This window comes from Cynocephalus volans, chromosome 9 (genome assembly GCF_027409185.1).
Source record: "Cynocephalus volans isolate mCynVol1 chromosome 9, mCynVol1.pri, whole genome shotgun sequence".
NCBI lineage: Eukaryota > Metazoa > Chordata > Mammalia > Dermoptera > Cynocephalidae > Cynocephalus > Cynocephalus volans.
The window spans coordinates 89,789,615-89,807,454 of NC_084468.1; the positions used below are offsets into that span (position 1 = coordinate 89,789,615).

Sequence of the window (17,840 nt, forward strand, 5' to 3'; positions counted from 1 at the left end):
GAACGTAAACAGGTTAGCTCAGTTGGTTAGAGTGTGGTGTTATAACACCAAGGTCAAGTGTTTGGATCCCCATAGCAGCCAGCTGCCAAAAAAAAAGAAAAGAAAAGAAAAGAAAAAATGTAAACATTCTTTGTGGTTTGCACCAGTTTCTGAAATTTCAGATGTTGAATGTTGAAAATGGGAATAAAAAGAATAAGGACTGGAGAGATTCATATTGATCTGCAAGATGATAATCTGACTTTATTAGATTTGTACTAACATATGAAGAGGAACTGAAGAATTGTACAGGTTAAAATCAGTATAAATGCTATGGCTGAAAATGAAACATTAACTAATATCTAATAGCAGAGCACACCTAGTAAATGTAATAATTACAGTCATGCACTGCATAAGGACATTTTGGTCAATGATGGACCTCATATACAATGGAAGTCCCATAAGATTATAATAGAGCTGGAGGTGTGTAGCAGCCTGTACTAAGTTTATATAACCTAGATGAACTCTATGATGTTTGAATAATGATGAAATCACCTAAGGACACATTTTTCAGAATGTATCCCCATCTTTAAGTGACACCTAAGTGTACATATCCATTTTCCTGCTTCATTATTAATCCCAGTGTTTACAGGGGAAATAACTCACTGATGTTTGGTAATTAACCTGGAAATCTTGTATTTCTATGCAGGGAGTAAGTCAATCTATGTTCTCTTTTACACGGAAAGCTAAAGAACTCTGAAATTACTCATATCATCTTTTTTACTTCCTAATTCCTATGGAACGTACTTTTTGCTCTTATCACAAATGCCTTATTGGTCTTATCTATAGCTTCTTTGTGGCTTTCTGGTCATTCTACCAGGCTTGGATTTTAAGTTAGCTGTGTTTCTGCTGGCACCTTGGACTCTCCTTGGCTCTGGACTACTGACCTCACACCATAGAATATTATCAATTCCTACTTTCAGGGATTCAGAAAAGCCACGTATCTATGCTGGTTCATAAAGTAGAAATCCCTACTTTTAAAAAAAAATTTAATTTAATTTAATTTAATTTAATTTAATTTTATAATTTTATTTTATTATTATTATTAGTGTGTGTGTGTGTGTGTGTGTGTGTGTGTGTGTGTGTGTGTGACCGCGCTCAGCCAGTGAGCGAACCGGCCATCCCTATATAGGATCCGAACCTGCGGCGGGAACGCTGCTGCGCTCCCAGCACCGCACTCTCCAGAGTGAGCCACGGGGTTGGCCCAGAAATCCCTACTTTCTAATCACAACCGAGCACTCAATATTACTCAAAGAAAAACAATAAATTATATAAAGATTATCTTATCCAAACATTGTTTTGTGCCTTTCTCTATTGATTGTGGAAAAAACTATTTTTTTAAAAAAATTGTCAATCACTACTTGCTAAGTCTGGCTGTTCTACAAATGGGATGAACAACCCATCAGAAAACTTTTTTTTTCTTATATATTACCTTTTATTTCAATGTGATTTAGATATAGTTCCCTGATGAAATTCATGTATTAGAAAAGAACTACCCAAACATATAAAATATAAAATGAATCTTAGAAACTACAATACTAATCTAGCTCCTTTTATTCCAATTTCATATAACTAAGCAACCTCTAGATTACTACATATTTTACCAATTATATGGGGAAGGGATTATGTCAGAATGCAGAATGAAAATACCAATCACTGAAAAGTCAAACAAGTTAACAAACTGATGTTAAGCAATGTTGGTTCCTATGAATCAGTACATTAGGGCTGATCACCTTGGTGACAATGATAAAAAAAAAATCACAATTTTGCAGTTTTTGGTCCAGCATGTCAGGAGCTTAGAAGTTGCTAGTCCATCCTAATAAGATGTATAAAGTGGAACAAACTAAAAAATCAACAACTTTGCTTAGACCATCAGGGAAGTGAGGTCACAGTGCAAAGGGCTGTCCACAAAATTGGAAAGACAGAGAGGTGGATACAGAGAATCGGAACTCAAAAGAGCAGAAATTCTTGAGCAGAAATATTTGCAGAAACCAGTCATGGGGTAGGAAAACCTGAACTGTAATTGATGAACTACTGGAGGCTCAGTATGGACAACTCTGAGAGTTAAAAACTATAGGGGAACCAAATTATTTGTAAGCCCCCACACTTTTGTGAATTTTACCCCCAAGAGCTCTACCAGTTCTCACAGTGAATAGTGGAGAAATCCCTTCCTAATTCCAGCAGGGAAAGCAAAAAGGAACCATTATGAAATAAAACAAAGTATTCTGTTTTTCTTAAGGCCTGTGCTCAGGAGAAACTATTTTACCACAGCCTAATATGCTGGGGTTTTATCAGAGCCTAATATATATGGCGGAAGGGAAATACCCAATTTCAGCAAGCTCTCACCTTCCATGTAGAGGAAGGGAAATATCCAATTCTAGCTCCATCTAACCTTCCACATGGGGGTAGACAAATATACAACTTCAGCCCCCTCCAGCTATCTTGTTCCACCTAAGGAGGGGAGACTGGGAAGCAATGGTAAAATTCACAACCCAGGGAACACAGGTTTACCAAAAGACTTAGACCTAGTCACTGGGTGATAGAAAGCTTCTCTTTCCTGCATATCTTGCCACTACATTACTAAAGGCCTATTTACCCAAATTGTTTTTACCCAATGAATCATTCCTACCTTTCAAAACAAAAAATTACAAGGCATTCTAAAAGGTAAAAAATACAGTTTAAAGAGACTGAACAAGCATCAGAACCAGAGTTGGAAAGGGGAGGGATGTTAGAATTATCAGACCGGGAATTTTAAAGAAACTATAATTAATATGCTAGGTCCTTTAATGGAAAGAATAGTCACTATGCATGATGAGATGGATAATGTAAGCAGAAAAATGAAAATTCTGAGAAAAAATAAAAAAGAAATGCTAGAGATCAAAAACACTGTTGATAGAAATAAAGAATGCCTTTGATGAACTCATTTGCCTGAGGAAAGAAACTCTGAGCTTGAGGATAGGTCAACAGAAATTTCCAAAACTAAAGAGCAAAGAGATGAAAGATTGAAAAAAAGACAATGGAATATCCAAGAACTGTGGGTCAACAATAAAAGGTATAATGTACATATAATAAGAATATCACAAGGAGAAAGGAAAAAGGAGCAGAAAAATAATGACTAAGAATTTCCCTTGGGCCGGCCCGTGGCTCACTCGGTAGAGTGCGGTGCTGATAACACCAAGGCCCCGGGTTCGGATCCCATATACGGATGGCCGGTTCGCTCACTGGCTGAGCGTGGTGCTGACAACACCAAGTCGAGGGTTAAGATCCCCTTACCGGTCATCTGTTTAAAAAAAAAAAAAAAAAAAAAAAGAATTTCCCTTACACTAATGTTAGACACCAAACCACAGATCCAGGAAGCTCAGAGAATGCCAAACAGGACAAATGCCAAAAAAACTACATCTAGGCATATCATAATCAAACTTCAGAAAAATCAAAGATAAAGAAAAATAATCTTGAAAGAAGCCAGAGGAGAAAAACACCTTTCCTATATAGGAGCAAAGATAAAAATTACGTCTGACTTCTTGGAAACCATGCAAGCAAGAAGAGAGTGGAGTGGAATAATTAAAGTGTTAAGAGAAAAAACAAACAAATAAACAAAAAACCAACCCACTAAACTAGAATTCTAGACCTTGTGAAATTATCCTTCAAAATTGAGGGAGACAAAAACTTTCTTAGACAAACAAAAATTAAGGAAATTTGTTGCCAGTAGACCTGCCTTGCAAGAAATGTTAAGAAGAAGTTCTTCAGAGGAAAGAAAAATGATATGGTTCAGAAATTTGTATCTCTATATATTTTTTTAAAAAAATAAATGTCTACATCAAAAGAATAAAAAGATTTCAAATAAACAATGATGCATCTCAAGGAACTAGAAAAGCAAAAGCAGACCAAACCCAAAATTAGCAGAAGAAAAGAAATAATAAAAGTTCAGAGGAGAAATAAATACTATTAAGACTGAAAAAAAATCCAAACACATATGATCAACAAAACAAAATGCTGTTTTATTTGAAAAAATAAACAAAATTGACAAACCATTAGCTAGATTAACCAAGAAAAAAAAAGACTAAATAAAATCAGAAACGAAAAAGGAGACATTACAACTTATACCACAGAAATACAACGAATCATTGAGATTATTATAAACAAATATACTCCAACAAATCGAAAAACCTAGAAGAAATGGATAAATTCTTGGACACACACAACCTACCAAGATTGAACCAAGAAGAAATAGAAAACCTGAATAGGACAATTACGAGTAATGAGATTGAGTCAGTAATAAAAAGTTTCCCATCAAAGAAAAGTCCAGAACCTGATGGCTTCACTGAATTCTATCAAACATTTCAAGAAGAATTAATATCAATTCTTCTCAAACTTTTCCATAAAATTGAAGAGAAGGGAATTCTTCCAAACTCATTTTATGAGGCCATCACTATCTTGAAACCAAAACCAGACAAGATATAAAAAAACAAAAACTAAAAACCCTGCAGGCCAATATCCCTGATGAAAACAGATGCGAAAATCCTCAACAATATATGAGCAAACTGAATCCAGCAGCACATTGAAAAGGTCATTGACCATGAACAAGTGGGATCTATCACAGGGATGCAAGGTTGGTTCAATGCAAATCAATAAATACGTCTTATCAACAGAATGAAGGACAAAAACCATATTATGATCTCAATAGGTGTAAAAGCATTTAATAAAATTCAACACCTTTCACGATAAAAACTCACACAAATTAGGGATAGAAATAACGTACCTTAACACAATAAAGGCCATATATGACAAACTCACAATTAATATGTATCATACTGAATGGGGAAAAGTTGAAAGCTTTTCCTCTAAGAACTGGAACAAGACAAGAATGCCCACTCTTGTCTCTCTTATTCAACACAGTACTGAAGTTTTAGGTAGAGCAATTAGGCAAGAAAAATAAAGAAAGGGTATCCAAATTGGAAAGGAGAAATTAAATTGTCCCTGTTTGTAGATGGCATGATCTTATATATTTAGAGGACCCTAAAAGCTCTACCAAAAAACTCTTAGAACTGATAAATGAATGATAAGTGAATTTGGTAACATTGCAGGATATAAAATCCACATACAAAAATCAGTAGTGTTTCTGTACACCAATAATGATCTAGCTGTAAAAGGAATCAAGAAGGCAATCCCATTTAAAATAGCAACCAAAATACCTAGGAATAAATTTAACCAAGGAGGTGAAAGATCCCTACAGAGAAAACTATAAAACACTGATAAAAGAAATTAAAAAGGACATGATTAAATGGAAAGACATCCCATGTTTACGGATTGGAAGATTTAATACTGCAAAAATGACCATACTACCAAAAGTTATCTACAAATTCAATGCAATCCGTATCAAAATGCCAATGATATTCTTCACAAAAATAGTAAAACAATCCCCAAATTCTTATGTAGCCACAAAAGACCTTGAATAGCCAAAGCAATTCTGAGCAAAAAGAACAAAGCTGGAAGCATCATAATACCTGACTTCAAAATATACTACAAAGATACAGTAATTAGAACAGCACAGTACTGGGATAAAAACAGACACACAGACCAATAGAAAGAATACAGAACCCAGAAACAAAGCCACATATTTACAGCCAACTGATTTTTGACAAAGGTGCCAAGATTATTCATTGGAGAAAGGATGGTATCTTCAGTAAATGGTGCTGGGAAATCTGGATATCCATATGCAGAAGAATAAAACTAGATCCCATCTCTCACATTCAAAAATCAACTCAAAATGAATTAAAGACTTAGGGAGAAGGGAGGGAGGTTTTGGTGATGGGGAGCAATAATCAGCCACAATGTATATCGACAAAATAAAATTAAAAAAAAAAAATGAATTAAAGACTTAAATGTAAGATCCGAAACTATGAAAGTATTGGAAGAAAACATAGCGGAAATGCTTCAGGACATTGGTCTGGGCAAAGACTTTACGAAGACCTCAAAAGCACAGGCAACAAAAGCAAAAACAGACAAATGGGTTTATATCAAACTAAAAAGCTCTGCAAGCAAAGAAAGTACTCAACAGAGGGAAGAGACAACATGCAGAATGGGAGAAAGTATGTGCAAACTATTCATCTGACAAGGGATTAATACTCAGGATATACAAGGAACTCAAACAACTCAACATCAAAAAACCAAATAATCTGATTAAAAAATGGGCACATGAGCTGAACAAACATTTCTTAGAAGACCTAAAAATGGCCAACAGGTAAATGAAAAAAATGCTCACTAATCATCACTAATCATCAGGGAAATGCAAATCAAAGCCACAATAAGCTATTGTCTCACCGCAGCTAGAATGGCTATTATCAAAAAGACAAAAAATAACAAACTGTGCTGAGGATGTGGAAAAAGGGGAACTCTTACACACAGTTGGTAGGAATGCAAATTAGTGCAGCCATTATGGAAAATGGCATGGAGGTTTCTCAAAAAGCTTAAATCTAGGGCCAGCCCCGTGGCTCACTCAGGAGAGTGCAGTGCTGGTAGCACTGAGGCCGTGGGTTCGGATCCCATATAGGGATGGCTGGTGTGCTCACTGGGTGATTGTGGTGCGGATGACACCAAGCCAAGGGTTGCGATCCCCTTACCGGTCAAAAAAACAAAAACAAAAACAAAACAAAAACTTAAATCTAGCAATCCAACTGCTGAGTATATATCCAAAGAAAAGGAAATCAGCATGTCAAAGGGATACCTGCACTCCCATGTTAACTGCAGCACTATTCACAATATCCAAGATATGGAATCAACCCAAGTATCCATCAATGGATGAATGGATAAAGAAAATGTGGTATATAAACACAATGAAATACCATTCCACCCATAAGAAAGAATGAAATCCTGTCATTTGCAGTAACATAAATGAGCTTGGAGGACATTATGTTAAGTGAAATAAACCAGGGACAAAAATTGTTGTCACTCATATGTGCAAGCTAAGAAAGTTGATTGCATAGAGGTAGAGAGAATAGTCATTCCCAGGGGCTGGAAAGGTGGGGGAGAGAGGGATAGTGAGAGATTGGTAACAGATTCAAAAGTACAGCTTAGATAGTAGAAATAAGATCTAGTGTTTTATAGCACTGTAGGGTGACTATAATTAACAATTTATTGTATACTTCCAATTAGCTAGAAGAGAAGATTTTGAATGCTTCCAACACAAAGAAATAATAAATGTAAGAGATGATGGATATGTTAATAACATGATTTGACCATTACACATTTTATACATTTATCAGAATGTCATATAATACCCCATAAATATGTACAACTATTATGTGTCAATTTAATAAAAAATAAGATTTCACACACAGAAACAGAATATTATACACCAAGATTTTGTTACCTTTGTAAGTATAAATCAATATACTTTATTATCTTAAGGAAGCATAATACTTTAGAGGAAGAACATGTTTTACGAAATCAATTTTTACATAAAGCATATACAAATAAATTAAAGAAAATATAATTTAAATTAAGTTGCTCTAAGTCCTTTTAAGAATGAGGTAGAAAAATTAAAGCAAACAAGAAGAATAAAGTAGTACAATAAAAATTAATACTTACAATTATTTTGTTATTATAGAAGTTATTCACTTGACAAATCCTATCGTTTTCTTTCTGGATGCCATTTTTAAACTTTTCTATATCAAAATGAGAATTCAACCACTCTTCCAAAAACTGTGTCATTTCTTTTCTATTATTTAGGATTTGTTGAAATTCAGTCTTTATGCTGGGGAAGTCACTTTCTGAGAAATCTCTAATAATTTCCTGTGTGAAAAATAAGCATTGATTCACTTCAATATTAGGAAAGTTTTTATCCCAATATTATATGAATATCATAAAAAGAGGAAAATACCTACTAGACTTTCATTCTTCTTAATATTTTAAAGTAAACTAAGAAATATAATTCTAATTTAAACCTTTATTCTAGTTATTTGCATAATAACATTTTGGCAATATATGCTATGCAACAGAGAGGTATGTCTAGAAATTCCACTTGTTAGAATTAAAACCTGTCAAAATGATAAATTGGTCAGTAATTATTACAGTACATGAAGCGCTGCTGGATGTGGCTTTTGTATATATACAGCAGGCCTTCCATGCATGTTATGAATTGTATACCAGCCTCATATTCCTGGGTGAAAGCAAGACATTCCGTGTGGAGCTACCGTAATGAAAAGGTTTCTGACTCCTACTCACAAACATAAGAGGTTTTGGAAGGCATTTGGAAACTTAGTCTGGGGTTCTACGAATTTCTACTCACTAACGTTAAGTCTATTTTCCTGTATCTGTGGAGGTCTGAAGGGAGACTAGTCCATTATTTGGCAGTGTTTATGTCTGGTCAGTTTTCACTTTTCAGATCAATTTAATTTCTGGTAAATGAAAATGGTCGTAAGTACATGAAAAGGTACCATTCTACCATTTAAAATAAGTTATACCTCAATATGTAGATCCATTTTCTGGTTCAATTTGAGGTCCCTTAATTCTTTGGATGGTTCACCATCATCTTGTTGAAGATAACGTATTTTAATTAGTAATTCATTTTGCTTTTCCACTTCATCAATAAAAGCCATTTCAAACTTATTGATGGATTCATGTTGTTCTTCTTTTATCTTGGTAATATAGCTTAACACATACTTGTAGAAAAAAATTAAACAAATTGGAAAATGAAACTTTTATCACATATAGAGGAAGTTTTAATCACTTGAGACTATGAGGTGGGATGGCATCTCTTGTTTATCTATATCCTTTGAAAAGTAAAGAAAGTAAAGAAAGTAAAGAAGAAGGAAGGAGCTTCTTTCTATATTCAATTTTTTCCTTTCAGCATCTTGGGAGAACAACTTCCAGACCTTTACTTCCATATTTCTGGTTTCCTAGTGATATACTTCATGGATGTCCTACAAGTAACTCAAATTCAATATATTTAAAATGTAATATGATCCCTTTCCCTATAAACCCTTTATTCTATTGCTCCCTTTTTGGTTAATTATACTGCCAATTACCCAGAATTCCTAGTTAGATACCCGAGATTCATTTTTAACATCCTCTCTTGCCCACCTTGATTGTGTAATCAATAAGATGGTGTTACATACCTCAAGACTTCCTTGTGAAGCACGTTTAGATGTTTGACTTCAAGGTGACAAAAATTTGAATGCTATAAGTTCTGGATTTCTGATTGCCAGGATTTGTGGAAGAATTATCAGAACCTTAGGGGCAATCTACCTACATGGGGAAGATACCCACTCCCCAATTCCTCAACTTCCACCATTCCTCAACCTTTTATAATCTGGCCTTTTCTCTAATCACCCAATTAAAACTGCTCTGACAATGGTCACTGAATGAGCTCTATTATCACCAAATTGAGAGGATATCTTTAGTCTACATTCTGGCTCTCAGAAATATTTGCCACTCTTGACTACTCCATCTTTGACACCTTTTTCTCCACTGACTTGAACAATAGCACTTTTGCTTGGTTTTCTCTTGTCTCTGATTTTTCTATCCACGAAGCAACGTGTTACTCCCTTTTCTGCTATTAGTTCCCGGACATTTATGTTATCCAGAGTTCTCTTTTTATCCAAAGGCTTTTATTCTTCATTATGCTTTCTGGAGGATCTTACTCACACATGTTGTTATTATCTATTACCTACATGCTGATGAATTGCAAATCTTAGTCCCAATTTCTCTCCTGCCAAACCTCAGACTCACAACTAAATGCCTACTTGGTTTTCCTTCTTGGATATTCTATCATAGGTATATAAACCTCAAAATATCTCAGACTAAACACCTAATCTCTTCTACCTCATCCATCTTGGTTCTTCCTTTTTTATCTCAGTTAGTAGTACCCCCATCCACAAACCCGGCTAAGCCCGATCCTGGAACTCCATCTAAATTTCTCTTGCTTACCTCCACTACCAATCATGTGGACCTACCATTTTAAGCTGCTAAATATTTCCTTAATTCCTTTTGTCCTCTTCATCCATATGAAACCTTCCCTAGTAATACAGTCACACCATATCTTATCTGGACCACTGTAACTGCCTCTTGTCTCTTCTCTCTGCTACCAGACTTATCTCCCTCAAACTCATTTCTTCTTTATTCTGTAGTGAAGTACTTAAATGGTAATCTGATCCTGTTACTGCCACCACTTAAAATAACTGTCCGAGGGTTCCTCATTATCTACAAAACGAAGTCCAAGTTTTATTACTTGAATGTGGCTTCCACTATAGTCTCATCTGTGACTTTTCATCCAGTATGTCATATAACCTCTACATACTTCTATCACTGCACTTATTACCTGTTTAAATGTCTGCCTTACACACTAGACTATGAGATCTTTGAAATGTTACTCATATCCTGAGCACACTGTTAGTGTCTAGACCCACAGGCAGAGCTAGGGTTTTGTTGAATGAACAGGTGCTAGGTGTATTAACGATTCAGAACATAACTATTCTCAGAACCACATAATCTTTAATTTGGTAGTAAGTGTACCAAATAGCTAATGTGCCACCAAATTTTGACACTTTTTGGAATTTAGCTTGTTTCCACTTTTGATATTATAAATAATTTCGCAAAAAAAGAAAAATACAAATATGCCAACTCTCAAAGCAGGACTTAAATAATTTAAGTACACTGAAGTCTGTAACTGAAATTTACAACAATATTTAAAAGGATATTACTAAAAAACGTGGTACCTTAAGTTTCTTCATGATTCTATGGAATTCCATAGAACATCTCTGATTTGCAGTAAGAAATTTTTGAATCTGTTTGGTTTGCTGATACGGAAGTGAGAGGTTTGCTTTTATTCTAATTGTAAGCTCTTTTTGTGCTCCAATTTCCTTCTCCAAGTCAAGAGACAGTATATTCAAATCCTCATAATGATTATCCATTTCTGAGTATCTCTTCAGAAGCTCCTAAAGGAAATTAGAATTCATTCAATTTAATAATTCATTCTAATTTAACAAAAAGTAATGCCAACCCTAGAATTGTAACAAAACTTATGCTTTAAAACTTTCTGTAGAAGACAAATTAATTAAAACTTTTGTGTTTAAAAAGCAAAAGGAAACTATTACTATCAATTTTGGATTATCAAAATACATAATTATTGTGGAAATTTAAAAAATTTAGGCAAATATGAGGGTACTTCCAAAAGTTTATTGAAAGATTCATATTATCTTTTAATTCTGTTTTTCCATGAACTTTCAGAACTACCCTTGCACAGAAAACCCTTGAACAACATGGGTTTGAACCGTGTGGGTCCACTTATACACAGATTTTTTTTCAATATACTGGAAAAATTTTTGTTAGGTATGTCATAATTGTGTTAAGTAGTCTACCTAACAGTAGGCTCTTAGCAGTTAACTAGTTAAATACTTAATCACTACTTAAGTAATGACACGGCTCCTCCTGGGCCTCTACATACTTAAATAATAGTTAAGTAGTTAAGTTTCTGGGGAGTCAAAAGTTGCATGTGATTTTTGACTGGCAGCAGGGGTGTCAGCACCCCTAGCCCCAGCATTGTTCAAAGGTCAATTGTACAGCAATGAAAACCAAAAACAACCATCATTTTGATGTATTTTCTTTTAGACTTTTGAACATCCATAATTTGAATAAGCATTGATAGTCTGACAAGAAATTGGAGTGAATTCATTCTAGTATGTATTGTAACTCAAGGCTGAATGGTGGCTTATGTTTATACTAGGCAGTATGAGTCAGCAGGTAAGCAAGTGACTAAGAATAAAACTGCCTATTAGTCAGCTTGGTATAGCCACTCACACATTTCTATTACCTGCCTAGAATCTGTTTTCTAACCCTTTATCAGAGCTAGAACTCTAGCACTGCCACCTCTTGACTGGGGAAGTCACTGAACCATTTTATCAACTACAACATGAAGATTAATTGCCACACAAAGTTTTCAAGGGGATAGAGTGAAAAAAAATTTATATGTGTGTATGTATATATGTGTGTGTATATATATGTATAAAACCTATAAAATAGATACATACATTAAGCTTGAAGGAAATAAAATCATATTTGTAAAAATGTTTCAATACCCATGTTTTAAACATAGTCAGACCTGAGTTCAAATTCTGGTTCTACCAATTTATTAGCTGTGTAACATTGGGCAACTGATAAACTTCGTCACTGAGCTTCAGTTTCTTTGTTTATAAATGAAGCAATAAAATCTATCTCACGAAGCAAAATTCCTAGTACAGTACCTGGCATATGGTAGACAAGCAATAAACCTGGGCCCATAAACTCAAATGACTAGAGGCCAGGCAGGTGACACACTGGTCAGAGAACAGGTAGCAAAACCTGTTAATGTTCAAGTTGTTTGTTACAATCATGTAATAAGCACTTCAGGAAGACTTTGGAAGTGTATCAATATTCATTTGTAGTTTTAACAGGGGGCACTTACTTTTATTCTAAAGCACAGGGTGCTAAACAATAGAATAAGAGGATTCTCACAATAATGACTCTTCTGCTTTTAATAATTGAAGAAAAGCTACATGTTCATTAATCTGGGATGTTGGAGGGGATATTCCTGCCTTTCGTTTTAGGATGGATCACATTATAGCATGGGGCAGCATTTTGAATACTGACTTCTGCCAGGAATGTGCCAAATGATATATCCATAAACAACAACAAGAAGTCCTGAGGGATCTTGCAATCTAACGGGGGTGACAGTAAATCCTGTTGGCTTTACCTTAAATATATATATTCAGAATCTAAACACTTCTCACTGCTCCCTCTGTGGGCCATGTCACTATCATCTCTGCCTCGATTACTGAAATTCGTATTTCCAATGGTCTTCCTACTTCCGCTCTATTTTCAATACAACAGTTATCCATTTACAATGTAAGTCAGATCATGTCTCTATTGTGGCCAAAACTCTCCAGTGGATTCCATTTCACTCTAAATAAAACCCCAAATCCTTTTGATGCCCCACAGCCTGCCTCTTTCCCATTCTCTCTCTGACTGCATTTCTTAGTAGCTTTAGCCTTTCCTGATGTTTCTTGATCCCATCAGGTAGGCTTCTGCCTCAAGAGCTTTGTACTGGCTGTTCCCTCTGCCTACAATGCTCTTGCCCCAGATACCTACCTATACAGCTCAACCTTTTACCTCTTTCAGGTATTGTCTCAAATATCACCTTTGTAGTGAGACCATAAAATTACAACCCCCCATTGTTTTGTTTGTATTATGTATGCACATATACACACAAATACATACCTGTATTAGATTATAACATTTATAAAAATACTGAGCACTACCTATCCACTCCACAGAAGGTTCCTATGATTACATTTTAGGCTTCAGGAAGCCTTTGGAAGGGTGCCAATATTCATGTGTAGTTTTAACAGGGGGTACTTACTTTTATTCTAAAGCACTTTTCTCTCAGGCTTTCATCACTTAGTAACTTTTTTTCATATTTTATTACCTCTTCATGATTCTGTTGGTCCTGCTTTGGCACAAAGAATTAAACAGGGCTTCATCTATAACTGCATTCACATATAATGTCTAATCGCACATTTTTTTAAATGACATATTTTACATCAAGTTTCAATAATGGAATGAAACATTACACTTGTAACACAAAAACAATGTTAACATGGTCAGAAAATGAATAATTGTACCACTAAGTCTTATAGTGAGTGACCTCAACTCCTGGGGAAAAAACAATGGGAGTACTACATATATTTTGGAGATAGGATTTGTTCTTCATAATTACAAGTTAGGTTTTAGATTTATTTCTGGCTCTACCCTTCCAAATCTCTACATTAGAATTATTGATGCCAACTACATACACTAGCAGAAACACCTGTACTGTGGTGTTCCAAGCTCTATTCATATATACTCTTCCCAGCACCTTAGAACAGAAAATTTGTATTCTGCTTACATTTTGCATTTCTTCCACTTGTTTATTTTGTTCATTATAATGCCTAGAAGAATGACTAATGTTCAATGCATAATGAATCAAATCTCTTTATAAATTTAGTTAGGGCCTATATAAATATGATTTCTAAGTGTCTAGTGTTTCTGCTGAGATTGCACATGATATTTTCTACTTTATTCTTTATTGCTGAAATATGAGAATAAAAAAGATTTTTACAGATTTATTTCATACAACTCATTTGTCTGAACTTGCTGTTTACTTTTTAGAGGATTTAATTAGGTTTTAAAAGAAATGTGATTTGGAATATCTATAAACAGTCATACTAGAAGAACTTTTTATATTCATCTTGCCTTTTTTCCTTCTAAATTCATTAATAAGAGCTCATCTCTAGAACTTTATCTTACAGAGGTAGAGAAATGGGGTATTTAATCTTTTACAGATCTAAACCTTCAAATATTCCTCCATTTAGAATAATGTTATTTTTGGGTTTAAAAAAAATTTTTTTTAAATCATAATAAGGAAAATAGTCTGCTTTACTTAATAAATCTTTTTTTAAAAATAAAAAAGTAAATGGCATTTTCTTAAAAACACTTTGGCTTCTTTTAAAACTGTGTTTCTCAGAGCCCATTCTCCCAAACTCATTCTATGAGGCAAAAATCACCCTGAAACCAAAACCAGATAAAGATGCATCAAAAAAAGGAAACTATAGGCCAATATCCTTGATGACTATACATGCAAAAATCCTCCATAAAATACTAGCTAACAGAATACAGCAACATATACACAAAATTATACACCATGATCAAGCAAGATTCATCCCAGGGATGCAAGGTTGGTCCAACATATGCAAATCAATAAATGTGATACACCCCCCATCAATAAAAGCAAAGACAAAAACCATATGATTATTTCTATACATGCTGAAAAAGCATTTGACAAAATTCAACATGCTTTCATGATAAAGACTCTCTACAAGTTAGGCATAGACAGAAAGTATCTCAACATAATTAAAGCCATATATGATAAGCCCACTGCCAATATCATCCTAAAACAGGAATTAGACAAGGATGTCCTCTCTCACTACTCCTATTCAACATAGTGTTGGAAATACTAGCCAGAGCAATCAGAGAAGAGAAGGAAATAAAGGGCATCCAGATTGGAAAGGATGAAGTCAAGTTGTCCCTTTTTGCAGATAACTTGAACAGCCTAAAGCCTCTATAAAAAAATTCCTAGGGGCCGAGCCCGTGGCACACTTGGTGGAGTGCGGCGCTGGGAGCGCTGCGACGCTCCCGCCGCGGGTTCGGATCCTATATAGAACTGGCCGGTGCACTCACTGGCTGAGTGCCTGCCGGTCATGGAGAAAGGACAAAAAAAAAAAAAAAAAAAAAAAAAAAAAAATTCCTAGAGTTGATAAATGATTTCAGCAAAGTTGTAGGACACAAAATCAACACACAAAATTCAGTAGCATTTCTATACACCAAGAGTGAACATGCAGAAAAATAAATCAAGAAAGCTAGCCCATTTACAATAGCCACCAAAAAAATAAAATACTTAGGAATAAAGCTGACCAAGGATGTGAAAAATCTCTGTGAAGAAAACTACAAACTACTGTTGAGAGAAATTAAAGAGGACACAAGAAGATGGAAAGATATCCCATGCTCTTGAATTGGAAAAATTAACATTGTGAAAATGTCCATATTACCCAAAATGATCTACAGATTCAATGCAATCACCATCAAAATTCCAATGACATTTTCCTCTGAGATGGAAAAAGCTATCCAGACATTTATATGGAACAACAAAAGACCACGCATAGCCAAAGCAATCCTGAGCAAAAAAAATAAAGCTGGAGGCATAAGACTACTTGACTTTAAACTATATTACAAAGCTATAATAACCAAAACAGCATGGTACTGGCATAAAAATAGACACATGGATCCCATGAAATAGAATAGAGAACCCACAAATCAATCCATATGCCTACAGCCATCTGATCTTTGACAGAAGCAGCAAATCTACATACTGGGGAAGAGGCTGCCTTTTCAACAAGTGGTGCTGGGAAAACTGGATACTCGCATGTAGGAGAATGAAACTAGACCTGTACCTTTCACCATACACCAAAAGCAACTCAAAATGGATTAAAGAATTAAATATACATCCTGAAACAATAAAACTCCTTAAAGAAAACATAGGGGAAACACTCCAGGAAGTAGGACTGGGTACAGACTTCATGAATAGGACCCCAAAAGCACAGGCAACTAAAGGAAAAATAAACAAATGGAATTATATCAAACTAAAAAGCTTCTGCACAGCAAAAGAAACAATCAACAGAGTAAAAAGCAAAACCAACAGAGTGGGAGAAAATATTTGCAAAATATACATCTGACAAAGGATTAATATCCAGAATATATAAGGAACTCAAACAACTTTACAGCAAAAAACCCCCCAAAAAACCCAAAAACCCAATTAAAAAATGGGCAAAGGAGCTGAATGGGCATTTCTCAAAGGAAGATATATGAATGACCCACAGACACATGAAAAAATGCTCAACATCACTCAGCATCCAGGAAATGCGAATCAAGACCACTTTGAGATACCACTTTACTCCAGTTACGATGGTTAACATCCAAAAGACTGAGAATGATAAGTGCTGGAGAGGTTGCAGAGAAAAAGGAACTTTCGTTCACTGTTGGTGGGGCTGCAAAATGGTGCAGCCTTTATGGAAAACGGTATGGAGGTTACTCAAACAGTTACAGACAGATCTACCATATAACCCAGCGATTCCACTGCTGGAATATACCCAGAGGAATGGAAATCATCATGCCAAAGGGATACCTGTTCTCCAGTGTTTACTGCAGCTCTATTTACAATAGCCAAGAGCTGGAACCAGCCCAAATATCCATCATCAGATGAGTGGATAAGGAAACTGTGGTATATCTACACAATGGAATATTTCTCTGCTATAAAAAAGAACTGAATACTACCAATCACAACAACATGGATGGACTTTGAGAAAATTATATTAAGTGAAACAAGTCAGGCACAGGAAGAGAAATATCACATGTTCTCACTTATTTGTGGGAGCTAAAAATAAATAAATAAACACACAAACAAATAAAGGCTGGGTGGGGGGGAAGAAGACAGAATAACCACAAAAATTCCTTGAACTATTTAAGTGAACAGACATGATGTGTGTGTGTGTGTGTGGTGGGGGGGACGGAGGGCAGGTGGTAGAGAGGAACGGGTAAAGGGGCATGAAAATCAACTACAATATATATTGAGAAGTAAAATAAAAAAAAAATAAAGAAAATAAAAATCACTTAAAAACAAAACAAAAAAATAAAATTGTGTTTCTTATTTGTGTGATAATAGTAACATTTCCCCCACTACCCTTCACTATTCATAGAAATTTCCAAAAAAACCCCCACATCGTTACCTTTTTAAAAAAGCTTAATTCTTATTAATAGTTACTAGATAGGGGAAGATTCTGAACTCACTCTAGCTATCATTTCTCTTAAGGTTTCTCTGAATTGGTCTCTTTCCATTTTGAGAGACTCTTTAATCCTTCTTAGCTCATCTCTTTCCTTAGCTATAATTCTTATTTCTTCAAGGCTTCCATAAAGTTTCTTAGTCAAGTGCAAGTTATCCATTTCCAAACTTTGTACAGATAAATTTTGGGCCTCAAATTCCTTCTTCAATTGTTGCATTTCATTCAAATTTTTACGAGTTTTATTGATATCTTCTTTTACTTTAAGAAGTTGAAGCTCTTTTTTCTGAAGTTCTCGCATCTTGAGATAATTATAAAACAGGTTAGAATGCACACAGAATTCCTCAAGGAAGGAAAATTGTGCTTACTTGTTATGTGTGTATATCTATATATCTATATCTA

At 34.9% G+C, this 17,840-nt stretch overlaps 1 protein-coding gene across 2 annotated transcripts in view; it reads right to left on the reverse strand.

Annotated features, from left to right (window-relative positions):
• CENPE (centromere protein E) overlaps positions 1-17,840 on the reverse strand; it is an 84,931-nt gene that overhangs the window by 19,258 nt on the left and 47,833 nt on the right. Inside the window, exons 38-42 of one of the 2 annotated variants that reach the window (XM_063108307.1) lie at positions 17,449-17,739; positions 13,430-13,516; positions 10,752-10,970; positions 8,499-8,696; positions 7,624-7,827 (exon numbers count right to left, since the gene is read on the reverse strand). In XM_063108307.1, the coding sequence (XP_062964377.1) occupies positions 7,624-7,827; positions 8,499-8,696; positions 10,752-10,970; positions 13,430-13,516; positions 17,449-17,739 (999 nt within the window). Of the gene's footprint in view, positions 1-7,623; positions 7,828-8,498; positions 8,697-10,751; positions 10,971-13,429; positions 13,520-17,448; positions 17,740-17,840 lie in introns of both variants that reach the window. The other variant, XM_063108308.1, reaches the window with a different exon arrangement.